The sequence below is a fragment of the Rhea americana genome, unplaced genomic scaffold (genome assembly GCF_003343005.1).
Source record: "Rhea americana isolate MKP2758 unplaced genomic scaffold, rheAme1 scaffold_46, whole genome shotgun sequence".
Lineage (NCBI taxonomy): Eukaryota > Metazoa > Chordata > Aves > Rheiformes > Rheidae > Rhea > Rhea americana.
Window position 1 is genome coordinate 1,364,130 of NW_028186601.1, and position 23,348 is coordinate 1,387,477.

The window sequence follows — 23,348 nt, forward strand, 5'->3', positions numbered from 1 at the left end:
CTGAACCTGTGTCTGCCTGCACTGAAGGCAAGTGAAACAAATATCACATGGTTAGTTATAAATGCAGTTGCCTGCTCGATGATATCCCAGGACAGTCCCACACTGCTCTACGCTAATGTGCACCTTTGGGTAGAAGAGATGGTGCTAATAAAACCTCTACCCTGCTTTTCTTGGCACAGCCACTCCAGATATTCGAAGCTGCTCTCTGCTTCCACCCTCATACACTTTCAGGGTATAGCCAAGAGCAGCTCCCTGCAATTTATTAAATTAGTTCATTAAAATAATCCCTTAAACACACTTTCTCCAAATAATCTTTTCCCCGTAGGTCTGGTCTGGCATAAGGGAGTGAAGAGTTAGCTGGGGCAGGGCAGGAGAGCACAGCTAGAAGAAGCCAAGGATGGCCTGAGTGACCGGACATGCTATACACTGCAAGTCTTTGAGCTTCTTCCTTTATAACTTCCTTTAAATGAAGCAGCTCAGATGCAGCAGTTTTTTTTTTTTTTTTTTTTTTTTTCCCCATGCCACTTTTCTTTTTTACTCCTGAATCTATCATTGAGCGATGTATAATGGCAATTTCTGTAGGGGAGAAAAAAAAAGAGTAGCTGGCATTGGCAAGAGGTCTGATATTAACCACTTTGGGACGGTATTTGGTTGAGTGGGCATACGTTTAGAAGTTGTGCCTCGAACAGCCATTGCATAGAGCTTGAAAGCACACCAGGTAGACAGATGATTTCTCTTCCTGCTAACAACAGTACGGCATCTGGGAGAAGAGCAGTCTAACAGAAACTAAGAGAAGAAAACTGCACTCGGCAGTGAAAAAGACGTACATAGTTCAGACATTCCAGAGCAACAGGAATCATTCCTTCAATTGCACAGAACCTAATTCTTAGGATGAAATTTTTGTTTAAATCCGTTTTTTTTCCTCCAAAAGAGGTTGAGACAGTGCAAGTCTTGCTGTAAGACCAGCAGATCACTGCCTCTAGGCTAGCAACAGCAACCAGCTGGCAAGCACTGCCTAGGAGTGACTTGGCTCAAACTGGCACACCGAAGGGTTCATATATCAGCTCTGTATGCTAGGAACAAAGCAACAGCGCCACGAAACAGCTCACATTTGATAAATAAGGGGAACAAAATTAATTACAACTACCAGTACTTTTAGACAAATGGTCACTCCCAGCAATGAGGATATTGTACCCTTGTTTTTCACCCGCTCTGCATTGAAAATTTCTTCCTCTTAAACATAAAATTAAAAAAAAAAAGAAACAGGAATACAGAGTATGAGTACGTTTTGGTGCATTTCTGAATGTAAGAAGACAGTGGCTGGCAGGTGCTAACCCCCTCCCAGGTTCTGTGCCTGGCAGCCTGCTTACACTGTGATATTAATCCTTCAACTCACACTTTGGCTAAATGCACATTAAAAATGAGAGAAATGTGCCATAGAAGTGATTGAGAGGCTAACCCTGTGGCTAATAGCCTAATAAATACTCTCCAAATGCTTTCCCTCGCAGCTTGGTCTCTCCAAGTATGTTTGGACAGCATAAGCTGAATGTGTCCTGGGACGCAGCGAGACGCGAGCTCCAAGCTCGGCGCTGTCTCATGAGCGGTTACGCTGCAGCCGCACCAAGCACTTGTTAGTGGTCCTATCACTGTGAGTAGCACAGGCATGGACAGGCTGTCACTCCAGCTCAGATACGAAGGCTAAAATAACTGTTGGACTCCTGTTTTCTTTGCGCTGGCCCTCTCCCTGCTGCTGCTGACAAGAGTTCCCCCAGTTAGCATTTTTTTGTAAACTTAGTGTAGAAAGGTCCAGTAAAACATGCAGAACAAAATCCACCATTCTAAGTGTTTGCAAAATAAAATGGAGAAAAAACGACATAATCCGTTACAGTTTTTATATGCATTTCCACTTTAAAATTCATAGCTCTTCTCATAAATGTGCTAATAGAAGCCATAACTGTAAGGGAAGAAAGACTGAATCTTAGAAGGTATGTTAAAAGAAATACCACTAATCAAGTGGGAAACTTCTCAAGAGCAAAGCCTAAAAGGCGGAAGAAAGACACACTGAGGCTATGAGCACGTTCGTCCTCTTAGAAGAGGTCCCTCTCAGTGGCCTTCTGGAAAGAGAGGCTGACTGATGTTGTACCTACCTTGCGGCACGCCAAATAGATGAGAACTATAAACACCATTTCTTCTCCATATAGTTGCTATAAAAGCTCTTAATTTTCAGGATATTGCTGGAACCCCCAAATGTTTTTTAAAAGAAAATTAAACAATATGGATAATATGCTTAATTAAATTAAGCTGTGGCCTGCATCAAGACCCATCCAATGCCCTGAGGCAAGACCCTTGTATAAACACATTAATGTTTAAAAACTGCCCAGGCCCTCTGATTAGTGCTCTCTGCCATGTATGATCAGACCATCCCCTCTGGTGACAGAGCTGAAGGTAGGACGTGAGTGCAGCAGGAAGCAAATACTGACGGCAACGGGGAGGAAACACTGCCATACTTACAGTTGCATTTCTTCTGAACAAATCTAAGCTTGCACGCCGTTCTGTAGGTGGATAAACGAATGCGATCCAGATCTTGAGCCCCTGGTGGAAGAGAATAACAGTGACAGTCATACGGAAAACGACCTGCACGTACCTTTGCGAACAGTCAAGCCAGAGAACCAGGAGGACCCGGAGCTGCCTCTGCTGAACAATTTTCAAGGCTACCTCCTTTGCAGCCAGGGCGAGCGGTGGGGGAGAAAGGTGTGGGAATGGTAGGAGCTACAGCATTGCAAGACTTTTATGGAGGAAGGCAGGGAACAGTCAGCCCGCTGTGTCTGACATTTTGAGGAACAATCTGGTCGAGCTGCAGGCTAAAAGACACACTGGCCAGGCTCCAACAGCAGGGAGAACCTCCATCTAATTTTAATATTTAACAACAAAGATCAGGACAAATATCTTCGGCTGACCTGCCAGTACCGAACAAGGTACTGCCAGCAGATCGAATTAGAAACAGCACCACACTGTAACTAAAAGATTGCTAAAGAGCAACCTGCAGAAGGGGGCAAAAAGCATTGCGACGAGAGACGGGAGTGCTCCATTTCGCAGCTGGACGCTCACTGCAACGCAAACCTCCAAGAGGCAGCTCGCTCGGTCACGCGTGCCTTGGCCCTGGCTGCTCCAGCTTAAAGACCGGGCAAAATGATGGGCGTAGGTAGCACTGAGATGGGCTGTGGAGTCGCCCTTTCCTGCCCACCTCGTTTAACGCTGGCCAGGACGGGGAGGGGACGGGGCGCAGGAGCCAGCCGCGCTGCTCTTGCTCTGGCTGGCAGCTACTTCGCGTACAGGAGCGGCATTGAGGGACCAGAACGTGGGGCAGGATCTGGCACTGCGTCTTCAGGCATCCTGCAGCCGCTTTCCAAATGCTTTCCAAAAAAATCTCAAAAAGTAGAGGAGTGGACTGTTATTTAAATGCTTCTCCTTCTTGGCTGATATGTTTTACACAAACAAGTGTTGTTGCATAGCTACAATGCGGCCCATGGAATACAGGACTGTTTATTAATTATCACTCTGCATAGCATATTTCAGACACATGTTCAATTAAATCTTTGCATATTTGCTTTTTCATTGTGATCGCTCTTATAATAAGAGAAAAAAATGTTTTATTCAGTCGAGCAACCTCCTCTGTGGAAAAGGTACTGAGCTACAAATGGAGCTTCTTAAGGAACTGTCCACGTGAAACACATCCAAACAAGGCATACTTAAGTCTCTCAGTAGAATGGAGTGAAATATGGCCCTATCCTGCTTTTATACATGTTTCCCAAGTGCATTCTTTGAGATTCATCTTGAATCTCACTATTAGACTGGCCACTCAGCTCCCCTGTTGTACATATGGCCAAGGCAGCATCATTCACCCAGACTTGCTTGAACAGTCTGGCGTCCTCTGGACCCAAACATTTCAAGCGTACTCTGACCTGTGACATGAAAATGAGAATTATAGTCTTCCTCCTCCCCAGACTCTGCTCTTTTCCTGACCAGATTCTCCCACACCATCTTCCCAGGGCTCTCATGTACTTCCTTTTGCCAGTTGGCTGTCTTAACACCATCTGTTCCTGGAAGAAGCTACCCTCAACCACTTAACATCAGGTCTGGGAAGTTTTTAATTTTTTCTCATCATATGCTTTATTGTTAAATTATACAGTTTTTCTCTTCTCCATTAGTATCTTTTTGACAGTTTCAGTAAAAACTCCTTTTCTGGAAAAGAGGAGAAATCATGCTTGTAACACTACATCTTTCCTTTCTTAGTAGGACCAATGTGTAATATGAATTTAATTTTTTCCCTTTTAATGTGAAAGTCAAAAATAAAAGCTTTTAATGCTCCTTTATAAAACTTCAGCCTTTAATGAGATGCAAAGATTCAAAGCAAAGTGTGACTCTCGCTCAATGTATTTTCTAGGTTGCAGTATTAAAGCACAAATTAATGAATTTGTAGGCAATAATGTTGTCATTTTTACTATTTGCACACACAATTGTGAACTGTATTATTTTAGGAGCAGTTGTTTTTGTTGATAAATCTCTGGAAAACAAAGGAAATGTACTATTTCTACATCTTTATGTTTAATTTAATCATGATGCACATTTTGCTACAGTCTGAGATCTATTTGACAAATAACTTCTGTAGAAAAATGACTTCAATTACATGGAGAGCGCCAAAAAATGAGTAGGCAAGATGTGTAGGATGGAGTATGGCAAATGAAACTCAGAATTTCTAACTTGCCCACAGGACTGCCAGCGGCCTGTCGTCCTCTTTGCCCCATGGCAGCGTTTCACTCTGTTTCTTTTGAATACTGTAATACTGTTGGCAGTTTGAAAAAAATAATAAAGGCATACATTGCAAGCTTTGACTGCTGTTTTTGTACTGGATAATGCATTTTGGCAGCACGAAAACAATGTATATTTTAAACTCTTTTTATCAGAGAAGTCTGCAGCGTGAGTATGTCAGGTAAGACTAAGGGTAGCCTATTGATTTTGACGTTCAATAGTGCATTTTGAGATAGGAGACATAATCTAAACTTTGACCACAGAACTCTATTGGTTATGATACTAACTCACAGAGGTTTACAATTTGGAACTAAAGGGAAGAGTCTTCTGCAGAAAAAGAAATAAAGAGCGTTAAACTAAATAGCGCTAAATAAAGGAAAACTCGCACACAGTCCTAGATGTAAAGGGAGAGTTAAAGTCATCTACTCCTTGTTCAGAACAAGTTTCCTACTTAGAAAGGCAAGAATGAGTGGATTTTTGCTATCTGGTGTAGCCTGGAACTTGTTCCACTTTCTAACAATATTGTGGGGTTTTATTTACAGAGTCCATAGTCTAGGCAAGGAGTCTACTGACTCATAGTTTATGTAAGAACCAAAAAACACTAATGAAGTCCTCTGTTGTGCATAGTTTCTTTCTCTAATGTTGGCAGGTTGTGGGGTTTAACTTTTTATTGGAAGCTTACGTTTGTTATAATGTTGAGAAACTTTGCATGACCCATGCAGTATGTAGGGCATGTGGAGCACACGCTTTTTGTTGAACATCAGTTTTGTGGGGTTTCACACAGCTGAGAAGACCTGAGTGCCATGACAGAAGGATGAACTTCTGTTTCAGTTGAACACACTCTTTATACCATAGCAATTGAAAGGACTCCTTAAAAAGCAAAAATAAGCATTTACTGAATGATGATATTTCTTTGTCTTGGGCATATTTAGTCTTCCACAAATCTTGAATATCTTCCTCTCCGCTTTTTATGTAGTTGGAGCCTGGTTCTCTGTGTACATGTATAGTGAGAGCAGGAAGGGAGGCCAGCAAATGGGAAAAGATAGCACATGTGAGATAAACCCAGCTTAAAGTAAGTATTTCAAAATACTAAAAATGTGAAATAAAAAAAAGTAGAAACTATTTGTGTAGAGTACATAAAAATAATCCCTCCTACCTTTCCAGCTGCTCATTGTAAATCCTTATAACTTCCTCCTCACTCCTCCAAAGCAACCCACAAAGAACAAAATAGCCTTCAAAATTGTGGGAACAAACCATAAAACCTCATAGCAAATTCTTCAGCAATCGCAAAGTACTTTTTGTTTTAGGTACATTTCAAACTAACTGAAGCTAATAATAGGAGTTTTGCCATTGACTTTACTTGATACGAGATCAAGTCCTTCATATAACTCTAGTTAAAAGCATAGCATGTTCTGACAGTGGAGAAGTGCATCATCCTATTCTTCTTGCTTCTGGTCAAAGAACATCCCTTGCCTCCACTGGTCCAAGATGTTGTATAGAGCGACAAGGGGGATATCCAGCTGAATTACATCAGAAGACCTTGTGTGATATTGAGATGAGTATAGGGCACAACAGAGCAAGATACAGGCACCTGGTACGCAGCCAGCCAGCTGACTTCACCATCCAAATTGCGACACTGTTAGGATGGCCTTCAGTAAAGCTGGACCATTTTCCACAAGCAATCTGGATGCGGAGTCCTCCTTTTGGAGGGCTTACGAGTGCAAATGTAGGTCATTCTGTGCTGCTAGCCTCACCTCTGGAGAACAGTCCTGAACATATTTAATTCCCTTGCACAGACCTTGCTTTTTAGTGTACACAGTTGCCCTGGTCTTAAAAATGCTCATCTTGGTCTCCCCCAAAAATTGAAGAAGAATTAAAAAGAAGAGAAATTCTGTCCTATTTGAGAAACAGCCTAATGAAAATCAATACAAATACCTACGCAAAATTTTCCTGGACGGCAATTCTGTGAAAGGATGATCACCTGACATTTAAAACATGTAGATAATTTGTAAATGTCTCATAATTTAAAATTAAGAGAAGCAAGATCTTAAAGATCTTAAAAGGATGGATTCTCCAAAACACTTTCATATGTCAGAGCAACAGCTCTGCAAACTTCTCTCCTTTAATCCTGCTCCTCTTTGCCTTGTATCTTCAAGTTCAGAGAACCAAAGTCTTGGCAAACAGGATAGACCTGGGTAACCTGCTCCGTGCGCTAGCCTTAAGATATATTTCAAAAAATAAATATTCATAACAATCAAAGTAGCCCTGTTCTGTCACTTTTACTACATTGCAAATCATAAATAATAGGATGCTTAATAACTATAGACAAAGCTTAGGTAAATCCAGTAAAAGGGCGACTATCTCAAACTTCATATATACACAGATACCTCTTTGAAAAATGGAGCATTGTATGAGAAATAATACGTGCGAAGACTGTTAAAATAAGTCCAGGAACACTGGTTAATACAGTACACCCATAACATAATATTCTGCAAGAAACACACAGCTTCACTAGAAACTATAAAAAACACACTGAAGTGGCATAAGTGGTATATGTGACTCCCAGAAAGATGTTGTCCTTTGGAGTTCTTTTTCTCTCTTCATTGCTAGCTGTGTATTTCAGTATTTTTGGCTCAAGACGCCATAAATTAAATGAATATAGTCACAGAAGCTGGGGTGGAAAATCCCTCTTCCCTAGTATTTGGTCAAATCAGTCCATTTTCCTGTAGTTTTAGTCTCAAAATATAAAAAGTGTTTGTGACATGGAGATGTCAGATGCATGGGGTGGAAAGTTAACATAAATTTTACTGACATTGCATTGCAAGTCGCTTTATCTATCACAGTGAAACATGTCTTGGAAGTACTTACGCATTTCTGCAAACAGCTGCCTTCTTTCTGCCATGGTATTTCCTCTTTTCCCACAATCTTCAATCATTCTGGAAGACAAAATCATGTGAAATATTGAGAATTATTCCTAGACCAAAAATACATACCTAAATATTCATAATGGATTCTGGAAAACCTTGTAAGCTGACTGGGGCTCCACGTGTACACAGTGCCTTTCGCCAGCCTCTCTGCAGCATGGTTTCAGGGGAAACTGGTCCCAAAATTGTCCTCTGTTCGCTAGCCTCTGCTTTCAAGCGTTTGTTTTTTTTCTCTCTCTCTCCCAAAGGCAATGTTCAGTTTTTCTGCTTGATGTAACTAACCAGCTTACATAATGCGAGCTCTGAAACTCAGTTTACATTTTCGTAAGTAAGGAATCTTTAGTTTAAATTATGTAAAAGAGAAGAAATTATAAAAGACTCAGAAATTCTTTTACAGTTTAGAAAATGCTTTTTTAGCCAATTCTAGGCAGAGAAGACAGAAAAAAATAACACAAGGGCAACTAAATCCGTACTCCTTGACATAACATCCTCTATTTACTCAAATAAATACACTTGAAATAGTCATTCAAATTCAAGACAGTATGGCTCTGATTAAATGAATTCCAATAAAAAGCTCAGAAGCAAGAATATTTTCTTCCCTCAGTTCTGAGATATACAAATCTTGGGACTATTAGTAAGAGGGCTACAGTAGGATACAGCATATAGAAAAGAGATGGCTTCTTACTCAACCAGCATTCAAATCATAAGACAGAGTGAAAACAAGCATCTTCAGCAGTACTTAAAAAATGAAAACAGGGTAACCTTCAGCACTTCCTATAGACAATTACTCTAGCAAACCAATATCCTTCCCCAACTGCCAAATCTGGTAAGGACTTCTGACCTGCAGTTTTAATCTACATCCTCATCTCCACTAGATTATGTAAAATAAAATTTGGCCTCCTGGAATAAAAGGCAGATGCTCTGTAGAGTCATGGAATCCAAAATAATCCAAAAGTCTCCCAGGGCAAACCCACATACGTATTTAATAGGAACGCTAATAGTACTGGATGCTAATGTCTACCATCTCTCTCACCAAAGGACTTGGGATAGAAGACCAGTTTCTCTTCATTTATTGGAGAAAGAAATTCAGTCACGTAAGAGCTTTTCTTTCCCTCTTTTTTTTTTCTTTCAAAATGCACTGCTCAAGTGAAGTGCTGGTACATTATAACTGTCTTTTCCAAATAGTCTATTTGGTCCTGAGAGTACTGATAAAGGCTCTACTAAAGAGCTATTTACGGTGGGCATGTTGTGATGTGAGCCACGGTCCCGCTAGGAAGCGGCCAAAGGCTACGACTGCATCCTGTCTGCAGGTAGATCCAAGTTCACTCCTGTGCCCTAATCCGGCCGGGAGCGACGCAGATGCGCCAGCGTGGCATGGAGCCGGAGCTAATGCATCCCGCTTCTCCGCAGAGAGCCCACCGTCCGTGCAGCGCTTCACCGAGGTGGCCACGCGGCCCCTGAGCCAGAGCTATGTCACGTCTTGCTAGCTCAGAGGTGTCGGGGAAGGCTCACATTTGTCTGCGAAACACCGAGATATATTTTGCGTGGATCAGCTTTAACCACTGCCAATTAAAGACAAAAAACTGTGTAAACCCATTAACCCTAGCTTGGGTTCCCCAGCCCTTTGCGTTTCTAATTCAACTTGTAGTAGTAGATCAATTTGCTGTAGTAGATCACAAGATCTCATAGCTCAGGTAGGTTAATGAAACCCTTTAAAACAAATATATCTTTTGCCAAGCAAGACAGCTCAGTGAATACTCCAGAGCAAACATATTTTTAGCAGTGGTAGGGTGGTCTGTAGGCCATCATAATTTTCTTGGACTTGTCGTGTGTTCAGAGCTATTCTACAAACAACATGCAACATACAAACATACAAACAACAACAAAATAGTTTTCAGACAATATACTGGTTGTATTAATTGACCAAGACAGACTCATTTTGTTTTGGCACAGGGATTACGCCATCATCTTCCAGTTTCCTGATACAATTTACTCTCAAATCATACAGATTTTTGTCTACTTGTTAATTTGCTATTTTTATTCCACAAATGTTCTGTAGCATTCCTCAGTTGCTCATCTCACAAACATTTAAGTCACTATCTCACTACAGGCTTTACAGAAAACAAATGCAGAAGAGGTGCAAATTTATTCTCCTTTTCTCCATACAGCCACTTGAAAAAAAAATTTCCTTAGTTCTTGATTTTAAATATCTGCAGATATTTAAATATATTGGCATGGTGTTGATCTGTGGCCATATTCACGATGTGGAAAAACCTTCCCTATCAAAATCAAGTAAAAATTGTATTGTTTTTAAATAACGTAAATTGTACAGCAAGATCTCTATTTCCCTCAGAAAGCTCACTGCTGAAGTATCCTTTCCATGGGGCAAAAATCATTAACTGTTTTCCCCTTTAGTGCAATTTATCCTCCTCTTACTTTTATTGATGTTTATATCACCTTAGCTGATGTGTTTTCTGGACCTCGTTATTATTTTTCAGAATGTCCCACTACCTATCTGCTGAAATAGCATTACCTTACTCCCAGTCGTGGAAACAGAGACGTTCGGAGTCTACGGGGCCTGATGACGGTCTCTGAGGAAGTCTGAGGCAGAATAACGAAAAGCCCCAGGTCTCCCGCATCCTTTCATTTGGTAGATCTTCATGGAGAAGAATGCAATTACACCGGAATGTTTTACTGCCATAGCTGTGGCCAGGTTTTAAAATTATCTACAGACTTTGTGTTTATATATTTAAGAATCTCACTGTACCAGGTGTATTGCAGGTAGATTTTAAAATGACAGTCTTAAAATTCTATGCAGCAGGATGAATGCCGTTAAGCTAATGAGAACTAATGGGTAGCAGTAATTTCAGATAAGTATCTCCTATATCTCCTTTGCATCCTGTTCTAATAGAAGAAAAATGATAGATGATGATCATCAATATAGTTATTTTGGAATTCAGTCATCCAGGTCTTTCAATCCTTTTTAATGCATTTTTAACTCTAGAATGTGCCAGGGCCAAGGCTGTGATAGTGACATTGGTCACTGGATGTTGTGATCCTTTTTAGCTTTGTTCACCTTATTGCAGCTCCCAGGTGCACGGCTCAGCTCTTTAACTCAGATTACAGAGACTTTGAGCATGGGATGCCCTCAGTGCAGTCCTTGGGGCTGCCCATGAGCATAACTGACTACAGTCATGTTCCACAATTTCTCTTTTTGCTTGTTACAGATGACAATTCACAGGAAAAAAAAGTACATTTTGCTCTATGGTGGAAAAGAGGAAATTACAAAGTAAACTTCAATATATTTTACAAAATAGAATAAATTATGAAAGACGTTAACTTTGAAAAGTGTTAATTTACATATACTCTCATGTACCAGGGATTAGATTAGATTCATCTTCTACTGATCTCCACTATCTTTTTTCCTTCACACTTCTCCCATGGAAATAACTTCTCCACTGCAGGTAGGGAGAACTCCTACTGTGCATCTAATTAAAATTCTTCTCATGGGCTAATTAGTATGGTACTGATTAGCAAGGTATTAAGGCTTCAGTGTACTACAGCCATTCCAGAGCAGAAATTGTTCCAAGTGTATGGTTTCCAGTCTCTGAAAAAATACAGGTGACTGACGCAATACATTGAACTGAATTACTTTTATGATCACTTTAGAAGAGTTTGAGTGAAAACAATAAATAAACAAATAGTTTAGTCTGGTTTGAACTCTTTCAATTACAGTTTCATCTTCAGCCTTATCATATATCCAAAGCATAGTTGGTCTACTTTTAATATAAATACTTGTTTCTAAAATCTGGAAGGCAATATCATATAATACGTAGAAGGTGAAAACTACAAACCTTTTTTTTTCCTTTGCTATTGTGCTGCTTTGATTTATGAATACTGTAATAATCTTTCTGTCTTTCATACATGTTTTATTTGTTTTATAGCATAAATAGCTTATTTTATTAACCTCTGTTCTAAATCATCCTTCCTGTAGTAAGTATATTTCCATTTCTTGAGCTATCCTTTAAAATCATTAGCTCCCAAAAAAACAACAACAAAAAAGTTAATGGTCTGTTAACCTGTGTAAGGAGCCCTCCTCCTGACAGTTCCATAAACTTAACAGAGGATTGTCAAAAATTCCTAATGTGAACCTCACATATACATGCAGTTTAATGACCGTAAGAAAAGCCACTGCATTCATGCTTTGGTAAAGCCCCGTCTTGTTCTTCCACGACAGATGAAGCGCCAAAGGGAATCAGGAAGCACGAGAAAGGTCGAGAAAATCATGTGCTGAAATTGATTGATTGTGGCAAGAAAAATTTATCAAGTCCCATGTGCCAGCTGTGACGCAGCTGCGCACTTTGACGTCTTTGATAGAAGAGGGTCAGAATCACGAGCAGACGTTACTGCCTGCCACCCGGACGGGATAAAAGTTATTTTCTGCATTGCAATAGGCATAAAAGGAAAGGAATAACACTTCTCACTGCTCGAGCCCTGTCCTCGGTGTTCGCTGCGGCTCTGACACACGTGAGACCGGTCTGGGCTGCAACTTCTAACTGGAAGCTTTGCTCCAGAAGATGGGTATTCTGAGACCGGGGAAAGAATATCATCATTTGGTAGAATATATGAACAAAACTCGAGAATCCTTTATCTGAACAGTTTGTATTTCCCTGCTGTGGAATTCTTCAACTCCTGATACAAACAATTTATTTTTCTTTTATGAAATGTCAAAAGACTTAAGCTTAGATGTTTGCGTAGGTATCTTTGGCAATTCATGGCATTGGGATAAACAGAAATGTGCTAGTTTCTCAGTGGATATTTTCCTGCCACTGACAAATTTGATCCTAAGCAGCTGGTCAATATTTAAAGCCAGTTTTGACTAGACAGTGTCAAAATTTTTCATTAGCATGGGCTACTCATCTGCCATTGCTTGGGACAGTTTCATTCAAAATGTCCTCCCTGTACAACAAACTCCTAACTCTTTTCAGAATTTATCAGCACCAGAAATTTTGATTTATGGAAATGAAAGTGCCCTCTACGGTCTAGCTTACAGTGATTTTATGAAGAACTAAAAAACTCTAGTCAAGCAGGAATGGAGCACTGTACATGCAGGATTCATAGTAATATGAGAGATTACACCTTAAATCTATAGGTTTTTTTTCCACTTCTCCCCTCTTTCCCAAATTCAACCATAAAGGTGAGTGCTGCTCAGATAACTAGAGTTGTGGCTGCTTTTTTCAAAGTGAATTTGGCCTGGAGTGTAGGAGGTCAAAGGGGACAGTAAGTCCTAGTTAAAACCACACTTGCAAAGTCACCAACCTCAGCAATCCTTGAAGTTAATAACTAGAATCATGAAGGGCCATTTTAGAGCCCTCTCCCTCTTAATGGATTTATTGGTGCCTTATGAATGTCCTGTTCCACCTCCTTTAATGAAGCAGGGCTCTAATAGGTCTCCCTCACCTTTATATTCCAGGATGAATCTTTGGTGCTATCCTTTCCTGAGGCTAGGTGTAATTGCACTGCACTTACAGCAGTTGTTTGTATTTTATCTAGATGAGCCTTTTACAGTGATGGAGAAAAAAAAAACAGTGTTTCTAAGCTCATCCAACATGAGCTTCAGCAAGCCTGCCTCTGCTTATTTTTGCCGTATTTTGCAATTTCTATATTATAAACAATTGAAATTTTAACCAGTTTTCCTTATGGGAGTTCCATACTCTTTGTAGGAAATTGTCACGAACGCCTAACAAGGCACCCACTGCAACTCACACAGCACGCTCCAAAGAAGACCAAGTGTTAAGAAACCCTTATCTGTGAAGTCTAAAAAAAATTGGGAAAGAGTTTAACACTAAGAAAAAATAAACAAAATTAGAAGATATAAAATGTGAGAGTCAAAATATACTAATTTCAAATGTAATATTGTGTAGAATCAGAAATTTAACAAAGACTGTCACAATTCCTTGGCTTCAGGGAACAAATGAACCTCCAGTTATTTTCCTTGTATACTAAACATTATCAAGTTTAGGAACTGAAGATGTTAATAAGGACAGAATCAATCCTAAGATCATTATTTTTCTGCTTTTTATGAAAGCTCATAGGATATAATGTTCAGCTTTTCTGTGCAGCACTAAGGAGGGCTTCTCTTATAAAACAGAGAACCTTACTACTCCAGACACGAAAGGCATCTAAGAACAAAAATATTTTCGAGACTTACAATAAATGTGTGAAACTTGGTGGAACTGTGTCTTGCACAAGTTGGCAGATATATTTTTTCAATCCCGCCCTCTTAAGAGTCAGCCTTCCTGGCACTACAAGAAACTGCTCTACGGGATGAAACAGTATAAAAAAATGTTTAGTGCTTCAAATACATTTGCACCCTTTAAGAGTATAAAATGACCCAATAAAACTATTTGGTGAACTCCAAAAAACCATTCTGTGGTGCTTCATTGATAATCACTACTAATAAATGGTTCCAAAAAACAGTAGAGATTGATTTTCGCTAACTAGTAGGGATTTAAATACAGCTCTTCAGTGTTCTCTTCAAACGCTGTTTTCAAATTACACTTTTTCTAAGTTTCATTAAAAACTTTAAAACAAATAAGCTGATATTGATTTCCTTTATATTCCACTACAATGTATCAGAGCCTCTCCTCCACTGAGAGGTAGTTAGAAACAAGTTTCCCTTACAGTCACTTCTTTTCTATTGCACTAAAAACACATTACAGAAGAAAAAGAACCCCAAAACTCAGACACAAATGTTTAAATAGGCAACGCCAAACCCGCTTGTCTGACGTGTCAATCTGCTGATGGAGTCCTGTCATGCCTTCACCAGGATCTAAATGGCACCCAAACCTTAGTTTTCCACCCAAACTAAATTTTTATACCATTTATCTAAAAAACAGGTTCAATACCGCATTGATTACCTCTAAAAACTCAGACTTGCTATTGTACTTCATCCAGTCAGTTAGCCAAAAGGAACACTTAGCAGGGAAAACCTTAATGAAGCTCCAAGGATAAGAAGCTTGGATCTTATCACAGGAAGCACGTAACTGATAGCTCCGTCCTTTGGTCTGGCCTCCGCTCAGGTCTTTTATGGGCCATTGTAAAGCCACAAAGGAGGCTGCAGGATTTCACATATAATTAAACTCCTACTTAGTCAGAAGAATCTTTCAGTTCTTCTTCGGCTGGCATAATTAAACCCAAATTCATTTGAGTAAGCTGTCAGTGATACAATTGTGTTGGGAAGCATTTGCTGGCTTCTGCCAAATTTAATAAAGGAAGTTCTCAGTTTTTGTAAATAGGGATTTGATGATTATTTGCTGTAGGACAGTAGGCACTTTCATCTGCTTAGAATTAAAAAACCTCTAAATAAAGCAAGTGATGGCTGTGGGAGGAGATACATTCCTAAGCAATTGAAATTATTGAGTTCTCTTGCATGTACTGTGAAAATCTTTTACTAAGTATTGCTGAGTAGTTAAACAAGCAAATTAATTAATTGGGGGCCCTTGGTCTTTGTCACCATATCTGATCAATAGGTTGGGCTACTAAGTGAATAGCCATGGTTTGAGAGAAGCTTTTACAACCTCTTGAACTGAGAAGAGCTCTCCAGTACAAAACTGAGAACCTAGAAGAGTTTAAACTTTTTCATCTTTATCTATGAAATCTCCTTAACCTTTTTCTACTTTCTCATTTTCCAAAATGTTATAACAAATAGATTCATGAAAATGTAGTCTAAGTTATATCTAAATAACAACATAGCTAAAAAAAGCTATCTTTAAAAATGTTCCAATGGAAATTCAAGTCTCTCTAGATCAAATTGGGAGAAAGATGGAAAATAAATTGCAAATGAAAGAATGATAAGGCATCAATGAAAATGCTCATTTATATTCTTTAATAGCAGCTGTTAAATTCTCTTGAAGTTCAGTGATAGCAGGCACTAGAATAGAACAGCACTAGAATGGCAGCTATTGAATCTGTGAGCATATTTGGGGTAACTATGTCTTCTAAGACAAAGAAAAAAAAAAACCTTTGATTATTGCATCTGTGTGACTTTTATGCAGAGAGAAATCAGATCCTTAATGCAAGTTAGAGCAGCCTGCAGGCTGATCTAATTAAAATCTGAAAAAAGTGTTTCAGCAATTAGGTATTGTCAGAGATTAAGGAATAAGAGATTTTTTTCTATTATACCTAGCTGTATCCCTTCTGTGAATGGCCTGATGAATTAGGTAAATGTGGTAAAATTTGATCATTTCAGTACTTATATTCAGCTGAAGATTCTCTTCAGAGCAGAAACCAGTTTGTTACTTTTAATTCTGTTGTCAGGTACAGATCATATTTAGAGACAGAAGTTCAGACTATAACTTTGTGGTGGGAAAACAAATTCCATGTGTATTTTAAAAATGATTTCCTTTGGTAGCCCTATCTATAATACTTCAGCCTTAGAGATATTCAGCTGAGACATTAACTATCTCAAAGTCATGATGATTAAAATCAGTATGTGTATATTCTCATTCCATACCTGTCTGCCTGCATATGCATATCCATGAATAATCACATAGCAGTAAAGAAATACAATCATTATATCCAATAGAGCTATAACAAGTAGGCTGGCAGTGCTGCATGATATGAGAAAAAATAGTAGACAAATCCAAGGAGCGAGAATCTAAATTTGTAAAAATGTAAGTGACCACAAACTATAGTCAAATGTGAACATTTCCAAGGCTTCTAGTGGCGAATACATAGGAAAGGCAAACTCAGAATGGCCCCAGTTCAACAAAAGCATTTTTTATTCTGTCCTTGTTCACTAAAGCCCTTACACACACATTAGACTTAGGGCCTGTGCTTAAATTCCACTGCAGTCACTGGGTTTTTAACAAGTGCTCACTGAGTACTTAGTTGAAAAGGAATGGACTGCTGAATTGGGGTCTATTTTTTTTTCCGCTGAGCCTCTAAGGGATACCTAACAAAAAAGACAGCATGCAAACAACGTCTAGTGAAGGGAAGGTACTCAGGAATGGCACTTCAAGGAGGAGACAGAATAGCTTGCAACGTAAGACAGGCTCTAATCACATGCAGGGATGTATCTAACCGAGAACATGCCTCTGCGTGTGACGGAGAAGTTGACAGGGGACAGAGGTCACTTGGAAGGCAAAAAGAGTTAAGTAATTAAAGAGAAGGGGTTAAAAAAAGAGAAGACTCTTTCCCTCTTTCCCTCATCTTCATTATTTGGATGCGTGCTGAGAAGCTGTTTAGGACATCGGTATAAAAGCGTAGGGGAGATGAGAACTTCGTTTGCTTTCAGTCGAACACGACTGGTTATTCCTTGAATATGTTACCACAGAGGGTTAGCATAAGCTTTCAGGTTATAAAACTGTCTTCGGTGCAAATATACTCTGTCCTTGCCTCCCACAAATTCAGGCCTCCAGTTGCTGAACTACTCTGGTACAGCATATGTTACCATACCTTTCACATTAGTCTGGTTAACTTGTGCTAGTGATTAATAAAGTGTAGCTATTTATTAGGGGCAAGAATGTCAGCAAAACTATGCACTGAGTAAATGGTAAGTCAGGCACCTTATGTCATCACTACGACATCAAAATGTTAAACGTAAGGCAGTGAAGGGCTGGAGTAACTTAAAATAATGCAAGAAGAAAAAATTTTCAACAGGTCCTAGATGGCAGAAAATGAAAGCAAAAGGTAACTAAAGAAATGGAAAGTTAGATATGTACTACAGGCTAGTTTATTTTCTCAAATAAAAAGCTAATATATCAAATTACTTTTAATCTAATTAAAATTTTACATTTTTTATTATGCAATAACATTATTACAGTAATGTACAGAGGAAAATGAAATACAATAAAATTATGCAGAAAAGAGTCTTATATAGTAAGTCAGAACAGAACACTAATTTTTGAAATGTTGAATGCAAAGCTAACGTCTGGTGATGCTTCTACACGGACAAAGGAGAAATATACTGCTATGTGTGATTTACTGATCCTATTCTTTCCTCTCAGATACACACATTACCTCTGACACTGCTTAGATCCTACTAAATTCCACTTCTGTAAACACAAAACACGCTTGAAGAGGAACATTTTCAATAAAACAGTATCAATTATACTGTGAAAGAACATTTGGGTTATAAAAATCCCCCCCAAGGCAGCATAAACATTTTAGCTGGTAGAAATATGGGTACCCTCATGCTTGTGAGCAGACATTCATGTAGAGAAATTTCAGTGTCCTGGATTTACCTCTCCGACGGTGAGGACGAAGTGTGAGGAAAGCAAAGGGAAGAACGGGAAACCCCAGTCACGGAGCACTTTCAGCCTGTACATGCTTCTCCCACGTTTCACACCAGACTAAACTACCTCAAACCAATTTTGCAATACCAATAATAGGTCCCAGTTTCCTTTCATTTCTACTCAGATATCTATTACTCTACACACATTTAGTACCAAACCAACAGTTTACATTTAAATGCAGACCTAAAGCAATACAGGAAAATGAACGTTTTACATGCTGTATGCTTCTCATGACTAGGAGGAATTAATGGTCTCAAGCAAACATTTTTACCTGCGCAGGATAGTATTTTACCCTGGGAGAATTACTATTGACCTCGGTGCAGCTATTCAGTTCCAGGGAATGAATAAAAAGGATCAGATCCCAGCTCCATGAAACCAGTTAATGCGGTGCAAGTTAATACTGGGGGCCACAGTGTATTATTATTCTTCCAATTCTGTGAATTGAGCTTGTATGAGCTGAGCAAAGTAACAATTTGTGTGCATGGACGGAAACTGTTCCTACTCCAGAAAACCTAAGGGAGTTTTATTTTCCCTCCCGGAGGAAGCCAAGGGCCAAAGGGGCAGGGAGGCGCGGGAGGCACAGGCAGCACGGCCACCTCCGCAGGGCGCTCACCGGCGAGCGCTGCCCGGGCAGCGACCACAGCCCGGCACGTGAGCGAGACGCGGCGCTGTCCCGGCTGAACCGATTCCCATCTTCGTGCCTGCAGACTGGGAAAATCTGATGTACATGGTCCTGACAGGGGATGGCGTGAAGGTTGTAACGCTGGCTGTGACAGGCAGCTTACTGCACACTTAATCCGAGACCACTCACCTCTGGATTATTCAAGATACTACATGAGACCTACTCAGTAGGGCTGTAAGTTACTGTACACCCATACTGGACTTTCCCGGCCTTACGTCATGGTTGCATAGGGTAGGAGGTTTTTGAAAAGCTGCCCTCACAGTACTGTTAGGTAAGCTGTCTCAGAAAATACTCAGTGGAGCAATTACAGTCACTCAGTGTCAAGCTATGAAGGTGTTATTTCCTGGATCCAACACAGCTACGTAGGTATTTTGCTAAGGCTGGTCACCAAAGCTCAAAGTGGCCATCAACAACCAAAAAGGTTCACAGCTGGCAGAAGAGAAGGGATGGTCACACGGTGAAACCAGGAAACAGCCTACAGAAATGCCCCAAACACTACGACCTCTACTAACCTGCAAGACATAATATATTCTGGGGGAAAGAGGTAGGAATGCAAACTCTAATATTCTGCCTATTTGGGCAAAAAGCGCAGCAGTGTATTTTGCTCTGCCTTATCAAACACGTCACATCAGGAAGCAAGAGCCTTTCTCCTTCTGTTTGGCTCTGGTTCAACCACATTCAACTGTCACACTCTGGTTCAGGCACCAGGTTGTCTGAAAGCTATTGACCGTGTGGAAGGAGTTGGGAGGAGAGATGGGGAAATAATCCGGGGGTGGAGGCTGGAGAGCCGCATTTCTGGGAAGGGAATACAATCAAATCCACACAGTCTCGTTAAGTGTCCATGAACCAGGAGTAAAATCCTTCAAACAGCTGTATGCTGCTAACGTTGAGGAGACAGCTGAATTATTAGGTGTGATGCGGGGGAGGGGGGCTAATTAGGAGCAGAGGAATGATATCAAAACACAGAAGATGTCGGATGTCATCAGGGGAACTTGGAAGTGAGAGACATCCTAGGCTGTGGATTGTCTCTCAAGAGAGGTGGTGAATTCCTGTAGGCTGTGGTTTCTAAAACTAGCCCAATAAATCTTTACAACATGTACTCTAGGCCCAAGCCCGTATTTTCAATAAGGCAAAAAGGAGGCTTTAAAGAGCATTTGTAGCCCCGAGTCTCAGAAGGCACAAAGTAGCAAGTGATGGAGTTTTATCAGCAGAGGATCATCTTCCATTTCCTAGATGCATGTAAGAGTTTTTTAGCTCCCATCTTTCCTCCTATCAGAGTATCTTTCATATTCTGTTTTTTTTAAATGTACAGCTTTTAAAACAGACTAGCACATCAACCACATCCTAATCCCCCATTGCTCTTTCTGCCTTCCTTTTGCTCCTTCTCTCCCAAACCCTCCACGTCGCCTCTATTGCTGAGTCCTGCCTCTCAGATTTCCCTTGTATTATACCACAAAACTGTGACGTTTGCAGCCGACTCGCTCAGTGAGAGCTAAGCACTCGGTGTCTTGTCCCTGCCTGCAGTGTGATCAGAAAGCAAAGGAGCGGAGCAACCGGTACAGCTGCGTTCTGGACACTGGGCTCAGATCTGCTCCTCGGGCTGAGCAGCCTCCTAAGCCTGAAATACGAAACGGACCGAAGAATTGCCTAACTTTCCTTTCGCCTGTGAGAAGACAAATAACACGGCACATTATGCATCAGTAAAGCATACAAAAGATACAGGGTAATAAAGAGTAGGGGCAGAGTTGTGAAGATGCTTCTTCCTCTGAGAAGGAAGCAAGTGAAACCCTGTTACAAGTGCCTCATGAGATGTTCTTCACGTTCTCCTAAAAGATGTTCTGATACAGCCAGGCAGCGTGGGCTGCTGCTGTGTGCCGCTGCTCATCCCCCCAGAAGCACCTGCCTTGCTTTTTCACCTCACCCACTGCTGCAGGTGTTGGTGGCACTTCCCAGAAAGCATCACTTTCTCTCCAAGAGACTGAAACCGGGAAGAGTCGGAGGTGAGCCAGGAGGAGCAGAAATCCTGACAATATCCAACAGAAACTACTTCTTACGCACCATGTGAGGGAACCAAAATGCCCCAGGCCAGCTTGGCATTTCAGCTAAAAAATTTCTATTTACAAATCCTGGAGAGACAAAGGATCATTCTGTTTTCCCAGTTTGTTACCTATTGATTCATGTTATCACGTTATCTCAACTCTATTTCAGCTCTTCTACATCCACATTTCACTACAGGTGCCCAGAGGCAAATGGTACATAGGAATTAGAGATGTGAATTCATTTCCAGAGGCACTGAAACAGCTTTAACAAAATCTATTGGGTAAATATTTAGCTGCAGGTCTGGTTACAAGCAAGTCCTGAAGAAGTGTGGTTTTACAACACAAATGAGGTGAGAAGTGAACTTGAAAGAGACAGAGACTTTTTCTCCAGCATTTACAAATTTTAAGCAATAAATTGTAATTGCCTCTTGTAGAAATTCTTGCTTCATTATTTCAGGTTGAATCTCTTGTTTCTCATAATTCTGTGACAATCCAAAATGAGTGATCTAATAGGGCAAACTGGTGAACATGATCCTCTTCTGGGAAATTCTTCTACTTTTCACCACCGTATCTTTCCAAAGAATAGCCTTACATGCTATAAGGGGCTTGTTTGGCAAAAAAAAAAAAAAAAAAAAAAACAAGTCATTTTGATGATGTTCCTTGTCTATACCTGATTTTTCTTCAGCTGAGCAGAAGTACTGAAAGCATATCCATTGGTAATCCCCAATGCCATGACCATTTATGTGTATCAAGTGCCAGTCATTCCTCACAGTATCAGCAACAGGCCATTTAAAGTAGCATCACCTATTGGGGTTTTCCTGCATAATGTCACAGAGATTTGTAGAAAAGTGGTACAGAGTAGCACTTCTGGTGGCAAGCATTTGTCAGTTATATGAGCTGGTCATATGAGAAGAGCTTCTCAGAGCAGAAGCATCAAAGGACTCACCAGAGACCAGGGCGGAGCAGATCATGCTCCGAAGTAGCAGCAACCCCCAGACTCTTTTAAACATGCAGCACCTAGCAGAGTCAGTCTGCCTGCAAAGGTTTTAAGCACGACTCATGGAGCTATATATAACCTGTGGTATTAAGAAGGTCAAAACAATGAGGACAAAAAAATTTAATGGGCTCCCTTCCTTCAAACTTTATTTGCATCTAAGATCGTGCATTAGGGAGAAAACCAATATGTATTTTTGAAAGCTATGTTAGTTATATAAGAAAACTACTCAAGGTTGAGACACAAACAGCAAAATCTGCTTTCTTTTGAGAGATCTGCTGAAATTGTATAAACAGGAAAGGTGTTAAAAGTGTCCCTTGGAGAAGGAGACCTGAAACATTAAAAAACTTTTAAAAATGTGGAACAAATTTGTATCACTGTAAAAATGCATAGGCATAAAAATGATACACTAATGCACATAAAAATGAAAGAGTCGGAGAATCAACATTTTGACGCACCTGGAAGTTGCTGCATTCTGCCAGCAGCAGTTAATGATGTTAAGCAAACTCTCGAACGGTGCCGAACTGAGCCCCTCAAACTGTTTTATGTGAGCTGCTCTTAAGACGTCAGATGTGAATGATTCCTGTTCACCTTTAAGACTGCAGCAGAAAAGCTAGGTGAAAATACACAAAACTTTTTTTAAATGAGCAGACTTCAATAACATGTTTGCCAGGATCAAAAACACACGTCACACACATCCCAGCCCTGCTTGCTCAGTTTTCGATACAGCAAAGGATCAGAACAAAACGGACACGGTGATCTCTCAAATGTCCAAAGAAAAGAGCGAGGTTTCTCCTATTACAGTTCTGATGGGCAAAAAGGAAAAGCGCTCATATCTGGATTAAACTCAGCAGTTCTCTCTAAAACCCTTGTATCAGAGCAAATACTTCCAGGCCAGCTGCTCAGCTTCCCGCTTTCGCAGAGGGACGCACCACGCTGAGTATGCCTCCCGGGGAAGCGGCAGCTCTCTCCATCCTGCCACTCATCTGCTATCAAAATGATACAGATACCCTGCAAACTCTCAAACTCTGTATTTCTTCTGTCTGAACAGCTTCTAGGGGAAAAAAAAAAAAAAAAAGAGGGAAAGCCCTTTTCTTTCCTCCCATTCTCCTCATGCGCGCTGAACAAGGAGAGGCCACATCTGCCCACATTGTAATAGGATGAAAGCTGGTTTCTTTTACATATGTTTCCCTGGCACTGCACATATTGATTTCAAAATAAATAGCATAACTGAATGCACATAGGCTAGAAACATTTTAAAAGTAAACCTTTAAGCTTTCTGGGGGAACAGATATTCAGAATAATCTTTTCTGAAAAAAGTTTCTGGTCAAATTTCCTGTCCTTCCAGAGGAGACACAGCATTTGGACTATCTCTAACCCTGGCAGAAAGATTTTTTGCTTGTTCTTGGCATCATGGGTCTACTGCAGTAAACGCAAAAATTCAGCATATCTAGCTATTTATGTTGATATTTATGAGAAAAAAATACAGATTTGTAAAGAAAGGGACTTTAGCCTAGAACGATGTATAACAGCTTTAGGGAAACTTTCATTTGAAGACTCTTGGCTACAAAATACTGTGGCAAATTCATCTTGCTAGTACAA

The 23,348-nt window shown here is 40.2% G+C and overlaps 1 protein-coding gene across 15 annotated transcripts in view; it reads right to left on the reverse strand.

Moving 5' to 3' along the window:
* The window catches only part of DTNA (dystrobrevin alpha), a 176,011-nt gene that overhangs the window by 85,466 nt on the left and 67,197 nt on the right, over positions 1 to 23,348 (reverse strand). For 14 of the 15 annotated variants that reach the window (XR_014897192.1, XM_085316266.1, XM_085316272.1 and 11 more), the window contains 2 exons: positions 7,678 to 7,745; positions 2,512 to 2,592 (listed from right to left, as the gene is read on the reverse strand). Coding sequence is in view for 14 of the 15 variants with exons in the window: in XM_085316266.1 (XP_085172392.1) it covers positions 2,512 to 2,592; positions 7,678 to 7,745 (149 nt within the window). In the remaining variant the exon portion in view is untranslated. Of the gene's footprint in view, positions 1 to 2,511; positions 2,593 to 7,677; positions 7,763 to 23,348 lie in introns of those variants that run through there. The other variant, XM_085316279.1, reaches the window with a different exon arrangement.